The 23215-nt window shown below is 43.5% G+C and overlaps 2 protein-coding genes across 3 annotated transcripts in view; both read left to right on the top strand.

Moving 5' to 3' along the window:
* PDPK1 (3-phosphoinositide dependent protein kinase 1) overlaps positions 1-6845 on the top strand; it is a 63781-nt gene extending 56936 nt beyond the window's left edge. The window contains exons 12-14 of the mRNA XM_075830330.1: positions 751-808; positions 1261-1413; positions 3157-6845. Of these exons, the coding sequence (XP_075686445.1) occupies positions 751-808; positions 1261-1413; positions 3157-3270 (325 nt within the window). The 3' untranslated portion in view covers positions 3271-6845. The remainder of the gene's footprint in view (positions 1-750; positions 809-1260; positions 1414-3156) is intronic.
* A 10241-nt stretch (positions 6846-17086) lies between these two features.
* LOC142655777 (BTB/POZ domain-containing protein KCTD5) overlaps positions 17087-23215 on the top strand; it is a 35527-nt gene continuing 29398 nt past the window's right edge. Inside the window, exon 1 of one of the 2 annotated variants that reach the window (XM_075830328.1) lies at positions 17087-17373. In XM_075830328.1, the coding sequence (XP_075686443.1) occupies positions 17149-17373 (225 nt within the window). In that variant the 5' untranslated portion in view covers positions 17087-17148. The remainder of the gene's footprint in view (positions 17374-23215) is intronic. The other variant, XM_075830329.1, reaches the window with a different exon arrangement.

Raw genomic sequence — 23215 nt, 5'->3', positions numbered from 1 at the left:
TGTAATCGGAGTCCCATAGTGAGTACATTAATTCAGAATCTATTTGCAATTTCCACATTTAAACCATACGTAACCCTTCAGGTGACTTTTCAGAATAAGCTGTCATATGTGTTTACCTGAGGATTAACACTAATTCTGTCCATTATGTGACGTGTATTCTGCATTGTTTAGTAGTTTTCCCCTCTGCAGGCTCTATCTCGAATTCTCCGTTTTCCCTGAGCTAATGGGTGGAGCCTAACTGCTATTATATCTTCTATACACAGCACACACAGAGATAGAATTCTCCTCTTCTATTTATATCATCTATTTTATATATATATATATATATATATATATATATATATATATATGTAATATATATATATAACATACATGCTGCAGCAGCATGGAAGAGATTACACAACCGTAATGAGCAGTGTAGCTGAGAATCCAGCACTGGGGTGACGTATCATACTTACTAGAAGCTGCAGCAGCGCCTGTGTCTTTCTGCCTCTCACACTGCATCTGCTCCCCCCTTCATAGACTTCTATGGGCAGCTGTAACCTGATCCTTCATCAACAGTGTCAGAATGTTTCATTAGGCTGCTGATCGTTTCCGTATTAATTTACTTTATCCAGTTTGTTGTGCATTACGGATGTGTAATGTTTTACCGTCTTAATGTAAAATGTTAAATAAACTCGTTCTATGTTAACATGCATTCTATACTCTTTTTGGATAGGGGCATTGATGAGTATATTTTTATTATTACAGGCACCAGTTTGTGGAAAACAATTTAATTCTAAAAATGGGTCCAGTTGATAAAAGAAAGGTGAGTAGAGTAACACGATTCTCTTCATTTACAGGCAGAGACTAAATACAGGCTGATGGTGCATGACAGTTACACATATATATATATATATATATATATATATATATGTGTGTGTGTGTGTGTGTGTGTGTATGTATATATATATATATATATATATATATATATATATATATCTTGCAGCACTCCAGTAGAAAATGTAAAAAATGTGGTTTATTCAGTCAACATACAGTGCAACGTTTCAGTCCCACATTGGGACCTTTCTCAATGCACTGTCTAATGTTAACTGAATAAACCACATTTTTTTACATTTTCCACTGGAGTTCAGCAAGATCTTCTTTATATATTCATATAGTCCTTGGATCGGGATTACTTGCCTGGCACCCATCTACTACTCTGCCGTTGAGTGCCACTTACTGACCTTTTCCCTTGTGTGTTTGTGATTTCTTTCATAGGGGTTGTTTGCGCGTCGGCGTCAGCTTCTTCTTACAGAAGGTCCACACCTATATTATGTGGATCCAGTAAATAAGGTCCTGAAAGGAGAAATTCCATGGTCACAGGAGCTACGCCCAGAAGCAAAGAATTTCAAAACTTTTTTTGTTCATACTGTAAGTATAAATGTTTGTCACGTTATTAAAAGGACATTTGTCACCGCTTTTTGAGTTGCAATCCATCTTATATTAATAATAATCTCCTGGGTGTATTCAGCGTAATGTTGTTGCGTTGTTTTTTTGTTTGTGTTTTTTTGTTTTGTTTTTTAATAAGTGTCCCAGGAGTCTGAGGAGTTTGCGCGCCTCAAGTGTAAAGGCTATGTAAGCCATGTAAGCCTTTTGAGCACTTCTCTTTTTTTTTTTTTTTTTTCGTATTTTAAAACAACGTGTTGATTTTGGACAACTTTTTAATTGTTTTTTTTATTTAAAAAAACATTTTTACTTATTGAGCTACAACTTCTGTGTGTCCTAGACAGTGACCTTAGGTCACACGACATTCACAATAAAATCGCTGGACTAGTGTGACCAACCTTAGCCTGGTTGGGCTTTTTGCGATGGTCGTGTCTTGGTATTCCGAAGATTTTACAGATATTTTAACGTGACTAAATTTGGCTATGTAGCACTAGCCCCAGTGCTCTAACCAAGCACATCTACTGATGCTCAACAGTGAATGTGAGATTATATGGCAGGCCGGTCATCTACCAGCATGTATAGGATGCACCGTTATGGACAAGGACGGAACCCAATATTGATGATCGTCCACTTAGATTAAGATGCACAGATGAAATTCAGGAGAATCCCAGTGAGTTCTAGATGGATAACAAAACAAAAAAACACCCTTAGGCCTTATTCACATGACTGTATTTCTCGTCTGTTTTAACAACAAACTACACATGGATACACACGCATACTAGTCTATGGGGCTGTCCACACATCCTTTTTTTTGGAGCGTGTGTCTTTTGAGAGAAACTTGCAGCATACCCTATTCTGGTCCATTTTTGTGGACACAACTTGCCCATGAAAATAAACGGCTGTCTGTTTTTCACCAATCAGTTGCTAAATAGATGCAAAAAAAAAAAGCGTATCCAGGAAGTGCTCGCAGAGGGGCAAAAAAAAGATGACACACACAAACCACGCGGATGCAACACGGACATTTTTGCTGACACGTGTGAATAAGGCCTAACAAAGAACCATATATATTTAGACCGACCAATAACAAGCACTTTGGTGACAGATGCTCTTTAAATAGAAGTACTGTATATTGCTTCCGGGAGACCAGGGTAAAACCACAGACACTGTGTGCTGCTTCACTGACCATATATGGGCTGCTGCAAATGGCAGCCTGTATTCTGCTGACAGATTCATATCCATCAGTAGAATACATTCTGAAAAATGTATGTACATTAGAGAATGGTTGGTTGTGTATGGGATTTCTTAAGTTCTAAGTGTAGGTTGACCGTTGATGCTCAAAGCTGTTGTACCGGTGCAGAACACTTTCCTCTTAGGGCTCTTGCACATGACCGTGTGTGTCGCCCGAGTCCTGTCCGCTTTTTCCGTGGAAAGATAGGACATGTTCTATCTTTCCACGAATCCGAGAACTGGGTCAGTTTTTATCGACACTGTAGTGACTGGGTTAGTGAAAACTATGGGGTGCCGCTCGGATGCCATGAAAGACGGCCTGAGCGGCACTCGGTCGTGTGCAAGAGGCTTTAGTTTTCTACGTGGGGGTCTGACTGCTGCCAGCACATCAATCTGGAGAACAAGGGGAGGGGGGTGGGGGTTTAAAATCGGTCTCTATTAATCTCAACCACTGGCCAGACATTACTTTTCTCTTTAAACTGTTCAATCTTACCTTTGCAGCCTAACCGGACATATTATCTGATGGACCCTAGTGGAAACGCACACAAGTGGTGCAAAAAGATCCAGGAAGTTTGGCGGCACAGATACCAGAATCACCAAAACAGCAGCATATAGCATTGTCTCTTCCACGTCTTGCAAGCTTCCCTCTCGTGCTGCTAGAGTCCCTGATTCAACAGATGAGCTTTACATAGCAGAACAGAAAAGAAACCCGTCTCCACTCACCAAGCCACCATCTCTCCATGGGAAAGCATATGTCAGAAATATATATATATGTATTTGAAGAAGAAGAAAAAAGACGACCAATCGTGGACATTAATGGAATCCAGGGTTTACCTTGCTTCTTCTCTGTGCTTCTGTTGAGTTACATGCATATCGTTGCTGTGGTGATTTTGCTTTTGTGCACACCAGCTCTATATCTTCTGCAACCTAGTGGGTAGGCCTTGCTACGCCAGCTTAACGTACAGTCGGTAGAAAACACAGATCATTGTACTTGTGCACATGTTGAGAAACTCATATATACAGTAGCCTGTGGGACCTTCATCTTACCTATTTTCATTTCTTGGTTTGGCAATGAGCTAGTCCGATCAGGGAGCTTTACATCCTGTACAGTAAGGAAAGATTAAACATTACAGTCTTGGTTCGACAGTCGATAAGCGTAACCGCTAGCTGTCGCTGCAAGGACCGTCTTACTTCCGTTTTTATAGTGCATTCGATAAGGTCAAACACTCTTCCAAACATTCTGGTCCTAGGTGGTACTTCTACTCGGTACATGAACTGTGCACCTATCGCACAGAAAGAATGAGAAGCCGGGTAAAGGAGTATGTTGACCGTGGCACTGACTATATCATCGTACAGTTTTATTTATATATAAATATATAGATAGATATAAAATTGTAAAGCAGAAAAAAAATCCTATATCCCAGATTTTATCCTCGAGCTCCTGCCCGATTCAGGATCAATTGAAAAGGAGATGATTTTTTTTGTCACCATATTAAAAGCAAATTTTAAAAGGCCAGCCATTTTTGGAGGGGAGAAGGGGGGGGGGGGGTATAGAAGTGCTAAAGACTGTTCTACTGACTACAGTTACATTTACCCACAGAGATGTTTTACCATAGAGCTGTGTCCGTTCATTGGCTTTATGTAATATCTGCCTGCTGCTATTTCAACCCATATATATTTTTTGTTGTGTGTTTTTGGTTTTGTTTTTTCCTTTTTTATGCCATATATATTTTTTTCTTTTTTTATACATATATAGGGCCACAAATATAACAGACCAGTCAGACTTACAAAGGATTTACGGTACTTGTCACATCCCAAATACCAGTTTATAAAAACTTCTATTTAGGAGGTCAAAAACATTTCTGTAAATAAGTAAAAAAAAAAAAAAAAAAGTTGAATAGTGATGGATATAGAACACCACTCACTTACATACAGTTTAGGAAGACGTGTTATAAATTATTATGAGTGCAGCTAGTGTGACCAATTCATTAGAGCCTGTGTTGTCTTCTAAGGGCAGTTGGGATCGATCTTAAAAGTCTGGGACGTTTGTCTTTAATCTTAAAGGGGTAGTAAGAAAAAAATAAAAGGTATGCTTTGGTTTACCTGAAACAGCACCACTTTTGTGCATGGGCTGTGTCTGGTATTGCATCTGTGCCCCATTTAAATGGCCATGGGCTAGAGTGGCACTGATTTTTCTAATCGCATACAACCCCTTTAAGGGCAGGCACATCTTACCACAGATGACCATAAGGGGAAGAGACTGGAAAAGTAGCCCACAGACCAGTTTTAGGTGATTTATATGATAGATCCATAGCACAGCCGGCTGTGCTGGTTTTCCAAACTATAAATCCATTAAAAACCTGTCCTTAAAGGGGTTGTCCGAGATAACATAATATTTTAAATAACACCATTAAATCATTTGTTAAAAAAATAAATACATTTGTAATATACTTACGTTTTCCAAAGTGGCCCCGTTTCCAGATCCTGCCGTCGGGAACTTGATTGTTGACGTCTCTCTCTGCTCCGGCTCTGCCGCGTTGTTGATCTTGAATTCTTGCCGGGTACACGACACGTCACTTGTGACGGGGTGTATATCGGCTTGTTCTGTTGTAACGCGCATGCGCGGCCCCTGCCGTTATCTCGAACAGCAGGGACTGCGAGAACAGCAGTGACAGCGCATGCGCGTTACTGCATGTGAAGCAGAAGAAGCCGATATACACCACGTGACAAGTGACGTGTCGTATACCATCAGAGGTCTCTCTGGTGCGAGACCATGTGATCGGGATACGACACGACAGTGGAGGCGGCTGAAAAGGTGACGTCAGAGCTCAAGTGACAAGAAGGAAGAAGCAGCCAGAGCGGAGAACAGAAGCAAGGTTGCACAGGTAAGTATATTATGCAATTTTTTATATGTGTAATGTATTTCTAAATGTACTTAAAAAAAAAATCTCGGACAACCCCTTTAAGCTCCTTATATCCATCTGGCCCTGTTTTTTAAATGACCTTATCCCTGCCTAATATTAGTGATTGTTCCTAGAAATGAGCTACATTCTCATGAGTATTGATTCATCGTACAACATGACTGCCTCTACTGGGGACAAGTCCTCTAACTAGCCTTTGGGTAAATAGACTTCTGCCACAATATTCGTTAAGATTTTTGTAAGTGATAAAAAAAAAATTGAAAAAATATTGGCCGAATTTCTAACTATAAAGCAATGGGGTCTCCTACAGTACTTGGAAAAATATTTGGCACGGTATCCGGAGTGGGAAGCCTGACGACCTGATCCTAACGCTGGTTAATGTTGACATTATCCACAGCTGGATGTGTAGCTGTTAGACTACTTAGGATATAGCCGGAGCGCCCTGCTCTGTAATACTACGTCTGATAACGTTGACGCCTATGCTGCTCAAAGGAACGCACATGCAACTTGCACAGTGACCTCAAAAGAAGATAGAATTTTTTTTTAAGTTCTGTGAAAAAGCTAGTATACAAGCCTGACAGGAGAGAGAAACGCTTACGACCACAGTCAAAAGGTTAACGCACGACTGCTGAAATTCCTTGATTGGTGGAAAAGTTTATATTACTGCTGAAATTAGTTACACAATTTAATTAAATAAAACAAAGATTATTGATAGTACGTTGGCTTTCATTTCAGGTTGGTGGCAGTTTTTTGATTTTTTTCCCTCTTTGTAGCTGACTGTAACTGTGATGTACAGGCTAAGCTTAAAAAACTGAAAAAAAAAAAAGATGAAAACAAATAATGCAATGATAGGATATTCACTTTTTGTATTTTTATTCTTGTATAAGGTTATTTGCTGGCTAAATATTGGCCTCTAGTTCAGTCTGTGTTATTTAAATTCTAATATATGAATTATTTGGATTGAATTCATGTTCCGGGCCACGTTGTTGTATGTATTGATGTACAGCCATGAATGTGAATAATTATTGTAAACTATATTTTACAACTTTTTTTTTTTTTTTTTTTTTTTTCTGGCTTGATTTATATAAATTTTCTATTTGGTCAATGATTTAATCATATTTCTCATAATTTAATGATTTTATTTTGTTTTTTTTGTTTCTTTCTTTTCAAATATTTGTGCCCCTAGATGTAGTAACTGAATGAGGAATTTTACACATATGCTCGATTTAGTCTTGTAATAAAAAGCATGTAGGGTTATAGGTGTACAAATTGTCGGTTTCTTTATTTCGGACGAACTTCTTCCTTTTTTTTTTTTAATTTTATTTACACATTTTTCACATTTTCTTAACATTTCACATAAAGGTTGCGTCATAAGTGAATAACACGTAACTGCACACAAAATAAAAATTAAACTAACATAGCATAACATACAATCATGGCATGTGGTGCAATCCGCATAGTAACTTAAAAAACATGACTTCCCCTATCCCTGAACACGACTTAGGTCATCAAAGCGTAACAACGCCCCGTTTATCTCCTATCTAGACTGAAGTTGCAAGCCTCATAAAGTGCCAGCCAGAAGCTGCGTATGATACCACGCTGTGTGCCTAAAAGGCATAATAATTTCTACCACCACGGCAGCTGTGCATTGCGATTCTATAAATATTCGCCATTTAGCAAATAACTTCTTGCCCCCCGTTTCTTTCCACCTCCACCCGCTCAAGAGCTAATAACTGTTTCAAACATGACACGATCATATCAAGACCCGGTGTGTCCGTTTCCAGCCATTTGCATAGAAGGCACCTCAAGGCCACCAGTAAAATTGTGTGTACCAAGGGGGGAGGAGATCTCATCCCTCGAGCTTCCTCTGGCGGTCGCGCCTGATGGTACAGCAGCGCTTGAGGCGTCATTGGAAGTTTTGCCCTCCAATGATCCAAAATATAGTTTTGTACCATCACCCAATATCGTTCGGTATGAGCACAACTCCATGCCACAAATTCGTCAGGGGGGTGTTCATTTGGGACAACACGTAATGCGGTCGGGGAAGGATTGTGAAGGTAAAATATTGAAGCCATATATAGCAGAATTCAATTATTTATAATAGGTTTCCCCTCCAGCTCTCGTCCACGATAACCTTCCGTACCATCTCCCAACCCTCCAATATGATCTCTCCTATAGCTCGATCTTGGGTCCATCATTCCCAGACTTGGAACATAGCCCGTGGTTGCGGGCGGACAAAGCAGTCCCCAAGTGCTCGTTTCATGGAGCCAATCCACTACATGACGAAAGAGACATACTACATTGTATCCCCTGATATTAGGAAACTTAAGTCCCCCCTCATGTTTGCCTATCATGAGCTTAGTGAGTGCAATGCGAGGCCTCTTTCCTGCCCATATAAATTTTGTAAATGAATTCAGTTTGGAGACATCCACATGTTTCAGCAAGAGCGGGAGTGTTTGAAAGGGGTATAGCAATCTGGGGAAACTAACCATCTTAATCAAGTGGCACCTCCCCATAAGGGATAACGGCAACTGACACCATCTGGTGAGATCCGCCTGTATTTTTTTTAAATAGCGGTGGATAATTCAGGCCATACAGGGTTTCAGGCACCTTCCCTATCTTAATGCCTAGATAAGTAATTCAGTGTTTAACCGGAGATATCCCACATCCCAAAGATTGCCAAAAGGTCCTAGGTAATGGTTTACACAACTCCAGCAGTTCGCTTTTAGCTACGTTGACTTTGTACTCCGAGCATTGCCCAAAGTCCTGCAAAAAATGAAAAACCGGCAGTAAATGCTCTTGAGGATTTGACATAAAAAGTATACCATCGTTAGCAAACAAGGCTAACTTAACTGCCAGTGACCCCACCTGAATACCTCTGAACACTGCGGACTCCTCGAGAAATCTAGCCATAGGTTCCAGTGCTAAGTTAAATAATAGTGGCGACAGGGGACATCCCTGACGGGTCCCTTTATACAAGTGAAAGGGAGCCGACCGAAATCCTGAGGAATAAATGCGAGCTTGGGGATTAGCGTAGACACCGTTCAAAAAGATCCTAAAGGCTCCCTGGACATTCATCTTATCCACCACCATCATCCCCAGCCATTCCCACTGTATGTTATCAAAAGCTTTCTCTGCGTCTAGCGCCAAGAGTGCCGGTCTGGTACCTGGCTGGGGATCATGCCTAACTGTTTCTAGCACTGTTAACACCTTACGCAAATTAGTCACTGCTGCCCTGTCCTTCATGAAGCCCACTTGGGCTTTTCCCACCAATGTAGGTAGACACATAGCCAAGCGATTAGCTAAAATGTTTGAGAGTAACTTCTGGTCTTGGTCTATCAATGATATAGGACGATAAGACCCCGGGTCAAGAGGATCCTTCCCTTTCTTGGGCAGCACCTTTTATGCACTGTTTTGGCCTCATCTGGGAAAGTACCTGTCTTTAGTAAAATATTCTAATATTCCACCAAGACGGGGCTAACTTCCTCTCTTAGGGACTTAAAAAATTCTCCCGTATACCCATCTGGCCCCGGGGCCTTTCCGTTAGATAAGGTCCGAATGGTATTCGTGATTTCCTCCAGTGTGACCTCTGCGCTCAGGAAATCATTCTGCTCCTGAGTGAGTCCAGGCAAATTTACCTTCTCCAGGAATTCCCTACCTTTTTGGGGGTCAATGGGCGTGTCTGAGTAAAGGGCTTGGTAATATGTACGCAAAATAGTGTTAATTTTTTTGGGTTCTGATATAGGAATTCCGTTGTTATCTTTAAGGGTTAAAATGTGCGACGGTGTATACCCCCCCTTCGCTAGGCGTGCTAATAATTTGCCCGCTTTATTGCCGAACCGCATAAGATCAGCATCAAATTAGGACCGATAAATACTTTCTCTTTTGTCTAACCACTGATAAAATTGCCGCTTGGCTTCCCTCCATTTCTCCCCCGGAGACGTTGCCGGAGATTGTAAAAATGCCGTGTATGCACATCGTAATCGTTCGCTCGCGGTCTTGTACCCTTCGGTAGTCTTGCATTTAAGGTTAGACATAAATTGTATAATTTTCCCGCGAATTACCGCTTTAGCTGTATGCCAATACAACGACTGGTCGGAACGATGCGACGCATTATCCCCATCAACTTCCGTCCACCATCCCCTTAGCTTCTGTAAAAAGCCCTCATCTGTCGCCAGAAAGGAGGGGAACCTCCATATAAAATCCAGTCCCTGGATGTGTCGGCCAGTGTGATGGTACCGGGGAATGATCAGAAATGATGAGATCCTCTATTGTCGCATCAAGTAACCCGCGGGAAATGGCTTCGTTCACCAGTAAATAATCAATATGCGACCACGATTGATGTACATGCGAATAGTGTGTGTATTCCCGAGCATCAGGATGTAAACTCCTCCAAGCATCTGTAAGGGCAGTATGTCTTAAAAAGTCTGGCAAGATCCTATCCTGATGCCTATGCGAAATGGACCCTACGCTCCTATCCTCCCTAGAGGAACTTACAGTATTAAGGTCTCCCCCTAGTACTAATAATTTGGTGCGATCCTGCAGTTGGGCTTCCAATTGACCCAAAAAAATGTGTGTTGGCCGCATTCGGCCCATAAACATAGATACTAAAAGTTTCCCCTGCATGTTCCACCACTAGATGGATCCAACGGCCCTCATCATCACTTTCCTGGGACACCAATGTAAAAGCAAAATTTTTGTGCATCAATATTATAACTCCCGCCTTACCGTCTCTAGCAGCCGAGCCAAAAACTTGGCCCACCCAGAACTTTTGTAGAAATTTATATTCTGGCTCGGTAAGGTGAGTTTCCTGTAACAGGGCTACATCTGGATGTAATCGTTTCATGTGTCGCAAAAGTTTGGTCCTTTTCTGTGGGGATCTAAGCCCCTTGACGTTCCATGACACTATTTTCATGTTATTGGGCTATGCATAAGATGAGCTAAGGCGTCAAAAAGCTGTGATCGGTTCGGGGAGTCGAATCCATCTTTACCTAAAAGCCATGTATGAACATTAAGAACACAGCCAAAACCCGGCCTAGAAAACAAAACTAAACTCCAAATCAAGGCCAACAGACCTTGACCAAAAGAAAGAGAAAGAACGCCTGCGGTAAGGGCAGTCAGCCCCCCAGTACCCATTGGCGTAAGAGACTTCACTTTTTTCTGTTGTTCACAATGTATCCAACCCTCCCAGACCTGCGTAGCAAAAATATATATCACATATGTAGACAGAGCTACACCAGCCCGTAACAGACCATAAACCCCTTGCAGCTGGTAGACGGCCTTATATCAAAGAGCCAACGCCCAGAATCCGTTCCGAGTACAGTATAGTATCTAGACACTGCTCCTCTTCAAGGCTGACACGAACAGCGTCCCAGAAGCCCCTGCAGAGAATTCCCTGAGTATTTGACCTGCAACGGCCATAACTAAACCCGTAAGTGAGGAAGGCCTTGTAGCATGCTCACTTGGAGACGCACATAAAGAGAGAACCTAGAACAGGCCCTACCACAAACCCCTTCCAGTATAAATACGACAGTATATCAGAAAGCATACATTTTAACAGTAGAGCAGTTGACGACATAAAAAAAAGCTGCGTTATAAGACATTCATGTGTAATTATCTGCGAAAGATCGAAACCTGCGATTGATCTACAGCGTCCACCGAGCCACCTTATAAGATATATGGGTCCTGAAAAAACTTCACTCGTCAATCAGGAGACGTAGACCGGGTGCGGTCCTGCGGCCGTCTCTGCGGCTTCGGAGAGTCCCATCTGTTCCTGGATCTTCCTCCATGCTCTCTTCCGGGTGTGGGTAGTAAAGCTTCTGCCCAGGTCCGCTCCATAGCTGAACAACTCCGTCCGACTTCTCTTGACTTGCGACGTGGACTGTGCTCTGGACTGCGTTGCTCCACATGCGGGGGGAGGCTTCTACATAACTCTGCAAGTGTGTCCTCCGCTTCCGTCGCTGTAGTAAATGTCTTTGTCTGACCACTCGCTTGGAACACCCGTAAGATGGCTGGATATTGCAGGTTAAAGCGCACTTTCGCTTGGAACCGTGCGGTACAAATTTTGCTGAAAGAACGCCTGCGTTTCGCGACCTCCGTAGAATAGTCCTCGAAAAGTAGCACTCTCATGCCCATTATCTCCAAGGGTCGAGATCTGCTTCGAAATGCCTTCATAAGTGCCACCTTATCATTGTAATCCAACAGTTTAAAGATTACTTGTCTGGGGCGAAGGGAGTTGCTGCCGTCCGCTGATGGAAGATTTCTTGGGTCTGGTCCCACCCTGTGCGCCCTTTCCACCCGGTAGGGACGTTGGAGACCCAGTGCTGCTGGCAATGTCCTCTCACACAGATGCTGCAAATCAGAAGGGACCACCGCTTCTTTCAGACCCACAAGTCTCAGGTTGCTCCTCCTGGAGCGGTTTTCTAGGTCCTCCACCTTGTCCCCCAACTGCGTAGTAGTAGACAGCACCACTTTAAAGGGAATGTGTTGCTAGCAAAAAATGTATTTTTTTTTTTAGTTAAACAATTAGTGTGTAGGTGATTAAACATTGTTCTAATTTTTTTATTTTTTTTTTCACGAGTCAGGAAATATTATAAATTAGATTCTAATTTATAATATTTCCCAGCACTGGTCACTAGATGGAGCAATTCCCAAAATTGCAGCATTGCATGTGGTAAAGCAACCACATTGCTTTATGCTGCAAAATTGGAAAAAAATCCCTCGCTCTAGTGAGCTCTCAGAATCCCCCCCTCCTTTATCCTGGCTAGTGCCGGGAGAAACGAGGGGATTGAACGGTCTAACCTCCTACACTGTGTGTCGCCATTTTTTGAGCTAACACGCAGTGTAGTAGGTTTACATACCCTAGTAAACACACACACTGAAACACAAACATACATAGAAATCACTTACCTGCTCCTGCCGCCGCCGCTCCCTCCGGTCCGTCTGCTGCCGCTGCTCCATGTGCACAAGTCCGGAAGCCGCGACCAGAAGTAGTAATCTTACTGTCCGGCCGTGACTTCCGGTCTACAGGAAAATGGCGCCGGACGGCGCTCAGTTCAACTTGGACTGTGTGGGAGCGGCGCATGCGCCGTTCCCACAAAGACGGCGTACACCATAGTGGATGGAACGGGCCCCGTTCGCATTCACTATGGGACTGTAGCTGCCGTATTCCATGTCTGTATGTGTCGTTAATCGACACATACAGAAATGGGAAAAAAAAGGCAGCCCCCATAGGGAAGAAAAAGTCAAAAAATAAAAAAAAGTAACACACAAACACAAATAAATACAAAAGTTTTTTATAAAACACTAACATCAAACTGATATAAAAAAAAATTTTTGGGCGACACTATTCCTTTAAGCTTGGATTGCAGGCGCTCATTTTCATCCTCCAGTAGCATTATTCGCTGTTCTATTTCATCAGTCCTGGAAGTTACTTGTGCCAGATCCGCATGCATGTGGTTAAGAGAAGCTTGCACCGTTTTTTCCAGTGCTTTTTGCAGGTCAGGATCTATCCTCTTAGCCACTTCTTGGGCTAGTGCTATATAATCAACAGGTGCAGGATAAGAAGAGGCTATGGGCTCTGCATGGCTTGAAAACGGGGATTGAGGCTGCTGCAGCTCATCTTCCTGTGAGTACAGCGGGGGAGCAGTGGCGGGAAGCGCCGCCATCTTACCTCCCTTCTCCACGGCCGCGGTTGAATCCTCCATGGCGGGCTTGTGTGCGCTTCGGAGGAGGTACCGGTCCATGCAGGCGCCATCGGAGACGCTTCTGTGTGCAGGGCCGGTGTCTGTCAGCTGATTTGTGCCGCCGAAGCGACTTTTGCAGGTAAGCAGGTTAGTTGGGAGCGGGAGCTCAGTCACTCGCGTCCTGCATCGCCAGCGCCGGAACCACACAGGTACTTTTATGAATGGTTACAATTCTACTTTATTCGACACTTGCCCCTCCAGGAAGTGTGGGTTGTCTAAAAAATCTAAGCGAGAACGAGAGTTGCCTGTTCCTAATTTTACAATCCTTTTAGCGATTTATGGAATTTTCCTTACATCTTTTGCAATATTATTCTCTTTAGTGCATGCAAAAAACTGTAAAAGTGTTTTTTCATAATTTAACATTGATAACGTATCCTTAAAGGGGTTTTCCGAGTTAAAGCTTGTATGTATTGTTGCTTTTAACTTGGGAATGTAAATACATTTGTAACGTACTTACAGTTTAAAAAATGGCCCCATTTCCCGAGAGTGATGTCACCGTCATGTGCCCCACGGCAGCATCGGGAAATGGGGCCATTTTTGAAACTGTAAGTACGTTACAAATGTATTTACATTCCCAAGTTAAAAGCAACAACACATACAAGCTTTAACTTGGAAAACCCCTTTTAAGCGAAGACCTCACGGTCTTACCACTGGAGACTCGACCCCTGACACCCCCCAATTGCCAAACTGACGAAGAGATGTTTTTGCGACCGGTTTATTCCCTTTTCCTGTTCAACTTAGGCCATAATAAAGCCGCAGCGACCAGACTCCTTGTGGTTCTTTTGAACTGTGCTTAGATCATTGCAGGGAGGGGGTCCGATGTGACTGTATGATCACTATCTGAAATACACAACATGAGTCTTGGGTTTAAATAACACCCAAGAGAGAATCCCTGTGTCGTGCACGCCCCCCCCCCCCTCCTGCGCTAATGTCTGTTATAACAAACAACTAGCATAGTCTGGTCGCAGAAGAATCATCTTATGCTTCGATTGGCTGGAGACCGTTCCCAGCAATCAAGTAGATCCAAAAAGTCCAGCACCAGCGTGAATTTCCTTGTAAAAATAGCAATTTACTGGAGCATGTAAGGTCCATTGGAAGATACCCGGACAGCTTGGATTACAAATTTTGGATGGAGTCCTTAAAGAGGCTCTGTCACCAGATTCTCAAACCCCTATCTCCTATTGCATGTGATCGGCGCTGCAATGTAGATAACAGTAACGTTTTGTTTTTTTTTTAAACATTCATTTTTGGCCAAGTTATGAGCTATTATATATATGCAAATGAGCTTTGAAATGGACAATTGGGCGTTTATTGTGTTTTTAACTGGGTGTGTTTACGTGTACGACGCTGACCAATCAGTGACCAGTCAGCGTCATACACTCATCTCCATTGATTTACACAGCAGCGATGTGCAGCCACATACATTAGCGTTAATCACGTGTCCTGATAATGAATACACATGATCATCCAGCCTGGACGTCATGTGTAATGAACGTTTTCAAAAAAACAAAAAACGTTACTGTTATCTACATTGCAGCGCCGATCACATGCAATAGGAGATAGGGGTTTGAGAATCTGGTGACAGAGCCTCTTTAGTAATAACCTAGAACTGTTCTAAAACCCACTCCTTAAAAATGTGATTTGGATCACATGATTCTTAAAGCAGATCTGTCGGCTTAATATGCTACCCTAGGTAAGTTTAGCACAAAAACCCTTTTGGGCTAATAGGAGCCCTGAAAGGAATCGCCAGACTTTGTTATGAGGGGAGCGCTCTTGCCACCCCTCTCGGCGGTGTCTATACACAGCAGCCTGTCCATTACTGGCCTGACTCATAACTATGAGTCCTGTGTGTTCTTTCAGTGCTCCTATTTGCTAAACGGCACAACATTTATTTATTTATTTTTTCCCCCCTTTGTGCTCGAGTACGGACCCGTAGCTGTAATACGTTATCCTTATGTATTAAGAAGACAAATCTATAAAAGGAGTTAAAGGAAGTGCACGGTAGTTACGGAATCCGCTAAGCACACCTCTCCACTCATTCTCCGCTTGGAGGCCAGCAGCCGCAACACCACGCAGGTTGGGGGTTCCCCCATTTGGGAATTAGTGTGGGTCCTATCAGACTTTTATGGTATTTCCTTTGAATATGGCATAAATGTCTAAGATGGGAATACCCGTCAGAAAAAAAATACCAAAAAATATTATGAACCATTAACCGGAGTACCAGATTTATATTGTAAATCCTAACTATTATTATTACAATCATATTTTTTTATAGAATATCTGATACAAAATAGGATCGAATTATATTTGGCTAGGTCTATGCGGTAACATTTGATGTGACGCAGGTTACACGGTCGCTGTGTCACGCTGCCTGCATCGCAGTAATGAAAGTGAATGTTGCGGTGACCCACAGGTTGCCGCGACACGACAGTTGTAAGAAATCCAAAAATGATGGGTTCCCTGCGATTGTTGCGGTCGCAGCAGCCTCCGGGTCACAACGCGGCAACATTCACTTTCATTACTCTGATGCAGGCAGCGCAACTCAGCGATCTTTGGCTGCGTGATCTGTGTCGTGACCAATGTTGCCTAGTCTTAATGGGGGTATGCTCATCTCTGACATTTATGGGATGTTCACAGTATATGCATAAATGTCCGATAGATGCGGGTCCCACCTCTGGAAACCGCACCTATCTCTGGGTCGGGCCCCCTGACCCCTGTCCTACCTTGGCCGGGATTATGGAAACAGCCGAGCTTGCTGTGCTACGCTATTTCTGTAACTCTCATTCACTTTTATTGAAGTTATAAAAACAGCGTAGCTCGGCTGTTACCGTACTTTTTGGCCACCTTGTAACTCAGTGGCTGCAGAGCAGTTACAGCGAGACAAGGTACGTCGGACGAGGGGGGGGGGGGTCTTTCCTAGAGAAAGGCGCGTGTTCCAGAGGTAGGTCCCGCATCTATCGGACATTTATGGCATATCCTAATTCATGATGCTATTACCGGCAAAACCGTGCGGCTACGTGGTTACGTACCCTGAGGCTGGGTTCACACGACCATGTTACGTCCGTAAAGTACGGAACGTATTTCGGCCGGAAGACCCGGACCGAACACAGTGCAGGGAGCCGGGCTCCTAGCATCATAGTGATGTACGATGCTAGGAGTCCCTGGCTCGCTGCAGGACAACTGTCCCGTACTGTAATCATTACAGTACGGGACAGTAGTTCCACGCAGAGGCAGGGACTCCTAGCGTAGTACAGCACTATGATGCTAGGAGCCCGGCTCCCTGCACTGTGTTCGGTCCGGGTCTTCACCATTTATTCGCTTCCTTCCGAGATCTCCTACTCGTTTAGGATTAAACAGACGTTTGATACTCTTAGGAAAAAGGTGACGTTTTTCCACCATGGATATCCCTAAAAAGTAGCGGCACTGTTTATATATATTTTTTGAATAATGGTTATCAATATACAATTGAATATTGATAACCATAATGTGACAAATACATTGTTGTGATTTCTTACAAGCTGGCAATTATAATTATTATATGTTGTATAAGATGCACTTTTCTACACACCTAACCATAGGTCATGCTTACAAGTAACATTATTTTTATATTGCATTATCTCACAATATTGCCGCCATCTAAAGTTAGTAATTGTCGCTTCATACGTTCTAAAGCTTACTTCCGGTCAGTGTAACACTTTATTCCGTCCCCCATGCTTACGACGCTTCCGCTTCCGGTGTAGCGTCAGCAGCGCGCCCAGCCCTCAGGATGGGGAAGCTATTAAAGCTTGGACACTTCCGGGGCTGTCAGTGGCAGGCTGGAGACGGACATGGCGGACAATAGTTGCGAGTTGAACGGGTCCGCGGCATCGGTGTGTCTGAGGTGTGCGGCGGTGACGGGGGAGAGGGGCAGCACACCGGGGGCCGTGTCTAAGTGGGTCCGGCTCAATGTCGGCGGAACGTGTTTCTTGACCACACGACAAACTCTCTGCAGGGACCCGAAATCCTTTCTGTACCGGTTGTGTCAGGCGGACCCGGATCTGGACTCTGATAAGGTATGGTTGGGGGTAGGGTGAAACGCCTGGTGCTGGGGGGGTGTTCATTAACCTGTGACTGTCCTGCTGCTGGGGAACTGCAAGTATCGGAGTGTGGGACTACTGCACCCATCATTGCCCAGTATTGAAACTCCTAAATAGATATTTTAAGAGCGAGACGGCTTCGTATTGGCTACAGAAACTTGTGCCCAGCGATGGGGCGATGTTAGAAATACAGGGTCGTTGGGAGCCCCCATAAAAACAAAAAACTAATTTGATGCCCTGAATGAGGCCACTGTACTACCCAGGGGGCACCTGCCGTGTTCTGTACGACATCAGTGGGAGTTGTTGTTCTAGTGTTACCTACTGTCTTGTCTAAACAACCAATTTGGGGGTTCAAAGAATTGGGTTCCTCTAATGTAAATAATGGGGGGGGGGGCTGCTGTGTTGCATCCATGTCGGTGCACTTTATGGAAACGCCAAAGTCTGTGCTGGTTGCGTTATTTTCAAGATTTGTATCGGACCTTTCCTTGTCCTATCTGTTCACCCGGGCACAAAGCCTTTATTTGGGAGGGCGCTCTACTCAAGACTTGAAAACCCAAACGTGACCGCTCATATCCCCAATGTCACTTACTGAGCTCCGCGGAGGGGTTTTTGGTTGTTTCCTCTTGCTTTGAAGCTTCTCGTACAACCTGAAGTTATGATTATTATACATTTCCTCCACTTGTGTATGAGCTGATCCTATGACAGGTGGAGGTGAGAACTGAGCTGGACAAGTGCCAGACCTTTATAGGACGGGGACGCCAGCCATTATGAGGGATCATTATCTGTAGTGGGATTGATGTCATTAGTGTGTTTTACATCTATTACTCTGGAAATATGAATTTTTGTGTTATGATTTCCTTTTCACGCCCTTGTGTCCATACCCGCTGAGCCATGTAGTGCTGCTGACTTGCCCTATTGGTGCCTACAAGTATTGCCAAAGATTTGAGGATTGCAGGGTGTGTATATTTACGGTAGAGGTAACAGATTTCTGTATTGCGCATGTTTTCTTGTATTCCACATACCCTAAAAATGTACGACATCTGTATGTTTACGCACCCCAGATTCGTTGAAGATATTTCTGTCATGTGAAGTGTCCTAGACTTCAGTATGAATCGTAAAAGTTTGGATTTCTTGCGACTTAAGTGTCACGGTCACAAAGCGACCACATTAACTTTCATTACCTGTGTCGTGTCCAAAGTAGCCGTAACCTTGGTTAATTAGAAAATAAACTGTTCTCTTGACGTTACGACTTTTGGGCTTGTCCACGCGTAGCGGAATTGCGTATTTTCCGTCCGTAAATGTGGACGGAATATACACCGCAGAATACAGTAGCGGCAAAGTGGGTGAGATTTAACAAATCATCCACACACTGCGGAAAAATTCTGACCAGAAATTGACCTGTGGTGCGTATTTTTATTTTTTTACCGCAGCGTGTAAATTCCTGCGGCGGAAAGTGGACTGATTCCTGCGTTTTTTTTATTGGAGGTGTCGCCATCTCCCAACATTGTGAAATACGCAGCAAAATCCACTGCATTTTCTGCGGTAAACGCAGGAAACGGTGTGTTTTTTCCGCAGCGGAAGGTCTGCTACTTCCAACGGAGTTGCTGCAGAAACTTTCTGCAGCAAATCCGTTGTGTGGAAAAGCCCTTTCTCAGGGGTGGGGGGTTTGTGTATATACCCTCTACATTTGTGGAGCTGCATACCTGCCCATCCGCTTATAACAGGGCTCCTTTATTGGAGCTATACCTACACCCTTCTGTAAATTACAGCAGTAGTATCCGAAGGAACATTTTATGTCCAACAACTAGCACATCGTTCATGCGAGCCCAGCGGGTAGACGTTCACTTCTTGGCTCGATGTCTTGACCATAGTAATGTCACGTGACCATGGTTGCAAGAAATGACAAGGCAATCCATTGGCTAAATGCAATTGACCACTCTCATCCTGACGTCATTGTGGAGAACACATCATTACCCGGGGAGTGAAAACTGGACTTTAAGGCTTGTTCACATGGTGCGTTTTAAAAAAAAAAAAATATATTTCGGTTGATAAACTTCCATTAAGAGACATGGGAGTTAATCTACCCAAAAAAACAAAAAACAAAAATAAAATAAAAATATTTTTTTTAAATCTTATTCTAATGGATTGTTTATCGAAGACCACCCCTTATGCGTTATTAGGGCACAGTAATGTCTTAAAGGAGCGGCTCCCACTCCGACTCCCCATGTTCTACGTTTGCTCTGGAGTGCCTGTCCGGCTCTTTGCTGGGGGTGCTCCAATCTGAAAGATGTAGTCTGATGAGATCACATTTTTTATTGTGATGGTCGTTGCATATTTACTCAAGATTTGCAACAATTTGCTTGTAGCTGCTACTTGTCTATTGCCCGGTTGTTGCTTTTTGTCACTCTTGCTATCCGTGTGTCTCGCTTGGCTTTTTGTGTTCTGTTTTGCTATTCAGCACTTGTCATAGGGGGGGCGTTTATAAAGCTTGTGTAGAAAGGGACCTTGTTCCAAAAACCTCTGCGTTTCCCACACCTGTAACAAAGCCTTTTACAAACAGCGGCCTTGACATTGTGACACGGAATATCATGCTGATAACCACCGTGGTATTGAAGCCGAGGACTTGTTCTCAGTAATGTACATGCAATAATATAAAAATAATGCTTTAGAATAATTTTTTTTTACCGTTGAACTCCAGAACACACATCTGTAGTCAGGCGGGAATTCTAGCGGATCTCCGCTGCAGTCATTGACACCTGTAAAGACATTCTCACACTTCTACACCCTATTTAATTATGGGGGTAATATCCGTTATAGGAATGTTTCACAACCCCTGCTCCAGCTCATATGTATAACGTCCGGGTCTGATCTCTTACTACAGCTGAGATCTGCTATACTTTGTCAAAGGAGAAAGTGGTAGTTTGAACCTGCCCCAAGACTATGGTGGTACAAAGACTGGTACAGATAATGGGCACTTTCTGTAAACTTCTGACATGGCATAGATACATATAAAAAGTTTGGATAGGTGGGGGGTCTGTGTACCTGGGCCCCCATCATCACTGAAATGAAAAAGCAGAAGGCTTCAGTGGAGCACCCTGCACCTTCATTTCAGCGACAGTGGGGGTCTCGGTAACCGCCCCCCACCGATCCACACTTTTGATATGCGTTTATGACCTATCCAAAGTTTGCAGAAACTCTAAGGTTTCCGTGTAAGGTAGAAAACTTTGCCTGAGTCAGAATTGCAAGAATATTTCCTATGAGCCCAAGTCTCTGATTTATAATGGGAAGGTGGCGTGGGATAGTATGTGTGGATAGCGCCTTATTCTGTATGGCCACTGCGGTTAGCGGGTAATTGGCACAACACTTTCCTGCCCTCTAAGCTTTCAGGTGATACGTGATGGTTTTGTCCAGAATTTGGTTTGCATTTTGTTGCTATTCTCAGTTCTAACAGGAAAATCTCTCTATTCCAGCAAACTAGATAACCACAAAACTGCTGCAGCTTCATGAAATGAATTCAGTCGACCAAACGTGGCAGCGCCTGTAAAAACCTGTTAGACCAGCCCTATATAGTGAGCGTAACTAATACTAAAGCTTTGTATGGACATGACAACCATAGCGCTCACACGTGTACGGTACCAGCCCACATTCCCAACCTCACCCCACTGCACGGAGCTGCTTTATGAATTGTCTCCCCAGACAGATCCTTCAAGGAATCTATAAGACACCCTAACAAAGACCTTTTCTGCGCCCACTAAACAGTTTACTAAAACAGACCTGTCAGAAGGGGTGACGTGTCCTCTTTAATATATATTATTAATTTTTTAACCGTGTCCGTTTTGCATATAGCTAGAAACACTAGACGCTTTCTGCTGGCACCTATTTGGATAGTTTTCTCTTTTTCTATAAATGATTTGCGAGGCCCTGATGTCAAATTGCTGCGTATAGGCTGCAGTATTTTGTCCACTTCTGCACACTGGAGATGGTCCAGAGGCAGCAGAAAATTGTGAGCCAGGCTATGTCATTACTTAAATGGTAACTAAACGTTCAACAAACTTCTGACGTCATAGTGACATGTCAGAAGTTTTGATTGGTGGGGGTCCGAGCACTGAGACCCCCACCAATCACTGAAACGAAGTGGCAGAAGTGTTCGTGTGAGCGCTCAGCCACTTAGTTTCTGTTCGGCTTCTGCCAGAAATCAATGTATCGGAGTACGGGCCCAATAGAAAGTCTGAGTCCGTACTCTGCTACATCAGCATGGACGTTTAGTTAACCTTTAAAGAATTATTCCCATATTCTAAAAATGATGGCATATCCCACGATATGCCATCACTTTCTGCTTGTTGGGTGTTGGCTTGCCGGAATACCCACCAATCTTGAGAATGAAGGGGCTGCCGTGCTGGTTTAGTGCTACGAACCCTTCACTATTTTGTCCCTGCACAGCGGCGCGATCTGCACATCCGGTGGGGAACACCGCACTAAACCAGTACTACTACCCCTTCATTCTCAGATCAGTGTCAAGATCAGAGTGATGGCACATCCTAGTAAAATGGCATCACTTTATGAGAAGGGAGTAACCATTTAATACAATAGTCTGTTCTTACTTTGCAGGTTAAACAAATAGTAAAGTGCATTTTGAAGTTATAATTAAGAATAAAATAAGCACGGGGTAGGTTGGGGGGGGGGATCCACCGAGAGCAGGACCACCGTGACCAGATGGATCCAGGATGGCGAGTCTGGGAATAAGATACAGCTGTGCATAGAGGCTAATGGCTTGTAAGACAAAGTGCACATCATTTATTCTGATCAATATTTCTACTGTGCATGAAAGCGGCATTATTGTACACGAGAAATGCCGTGTTACTCTTGCTGTGGCTCATTTCTGTGTTGGGCACGGCCTTTGGGTAGTTTACGGCTGTCCTGCAGTTTTAATTCCCCTATGGGTACTGCTATAGCTGTCATTAATGGTTGTCCCCCAGCATCTTCTGCCATGTAGGAGACCAAAAGGGAAGACCTTATGGGAATACCCCTTCTAATGGCCACCAGCATACTGTTCTGCCTGATCTGACCTTTGGAGTGTAGCAAGGCACGGAGCACGCTGGGCAACGCCTGAAGAGTTTTATGCCAGGCTCCTATTAGAATAAGAGCTGTGCAAGCGACTCTTCGGACGTCTTACAATTGCCTGAGAAAATGTACCGCCCGCCATGCCCCCGGTCCCTCTTAACGCCCAATGCCACTTCACTGGCTCTAGGCCTTGAAGACATAGCCTTAACAGTTACCACTTTGGCAATGCCAGGGCTTTGATTTGCCTTAATGCATAATAGTTGCCATTTAGTCAGGAAATGTTGTTTTTTAGACCAATCGTTTCAGAATAAATGTTTTTGCACAATGTTGGGATTATCAAAATCTACATGATCTACCTAAAAAAACAAACTGACTTTCATTGGTTAACGCTGTTGCGTTTGGAGAGAGGTTGGCATCAGGATTTCTGCCACTGACCACAGTTCTGAGACACCGGATCTTCATTATGACGTCTTACATGTAGAATGGAAATTTCTGTCTGCATTGGGAAATCTTAGTTTAGATATGCAAAGGAGACTCTTGTCTTTTGCATATTTCCGACATGGAGATATATTTGGAATGAGCGGCATTGATTGAGTATTGAGTATATTTGGGTCTCTTCCGTTTTGTGTAAAGGCAAATTGGTTTGTGATTTGCCTTTTCAAAGGGCTCTGGATTGAAGCCTAAAAAGTATTACATTTGTGATTGGTATCGGCCGTTGTTTCTATGTCTATGCAGAAACTATTATATGGCCGATTTA

Source organism: Rhinoderma darwinii, chromosome 6 (genome assembly GCF_050947455.1).
Source record: "Rhinoderma darwinii isolate aRhiDar2 chromosome 6, aRhiDar2.hap1, whole genome shotgun sequence".
Lineage (NCBI taxonomy): Eukaryota > Metazoa > Chordata > Amphibia > Anura > Rhinodermatidae > Rhinoderma > Rhinoderma darwinii.
Note: the sequence above shows the minus strand (reverse complement) of the source record. Positions and strands in the feature narration are given on the sequence as shown.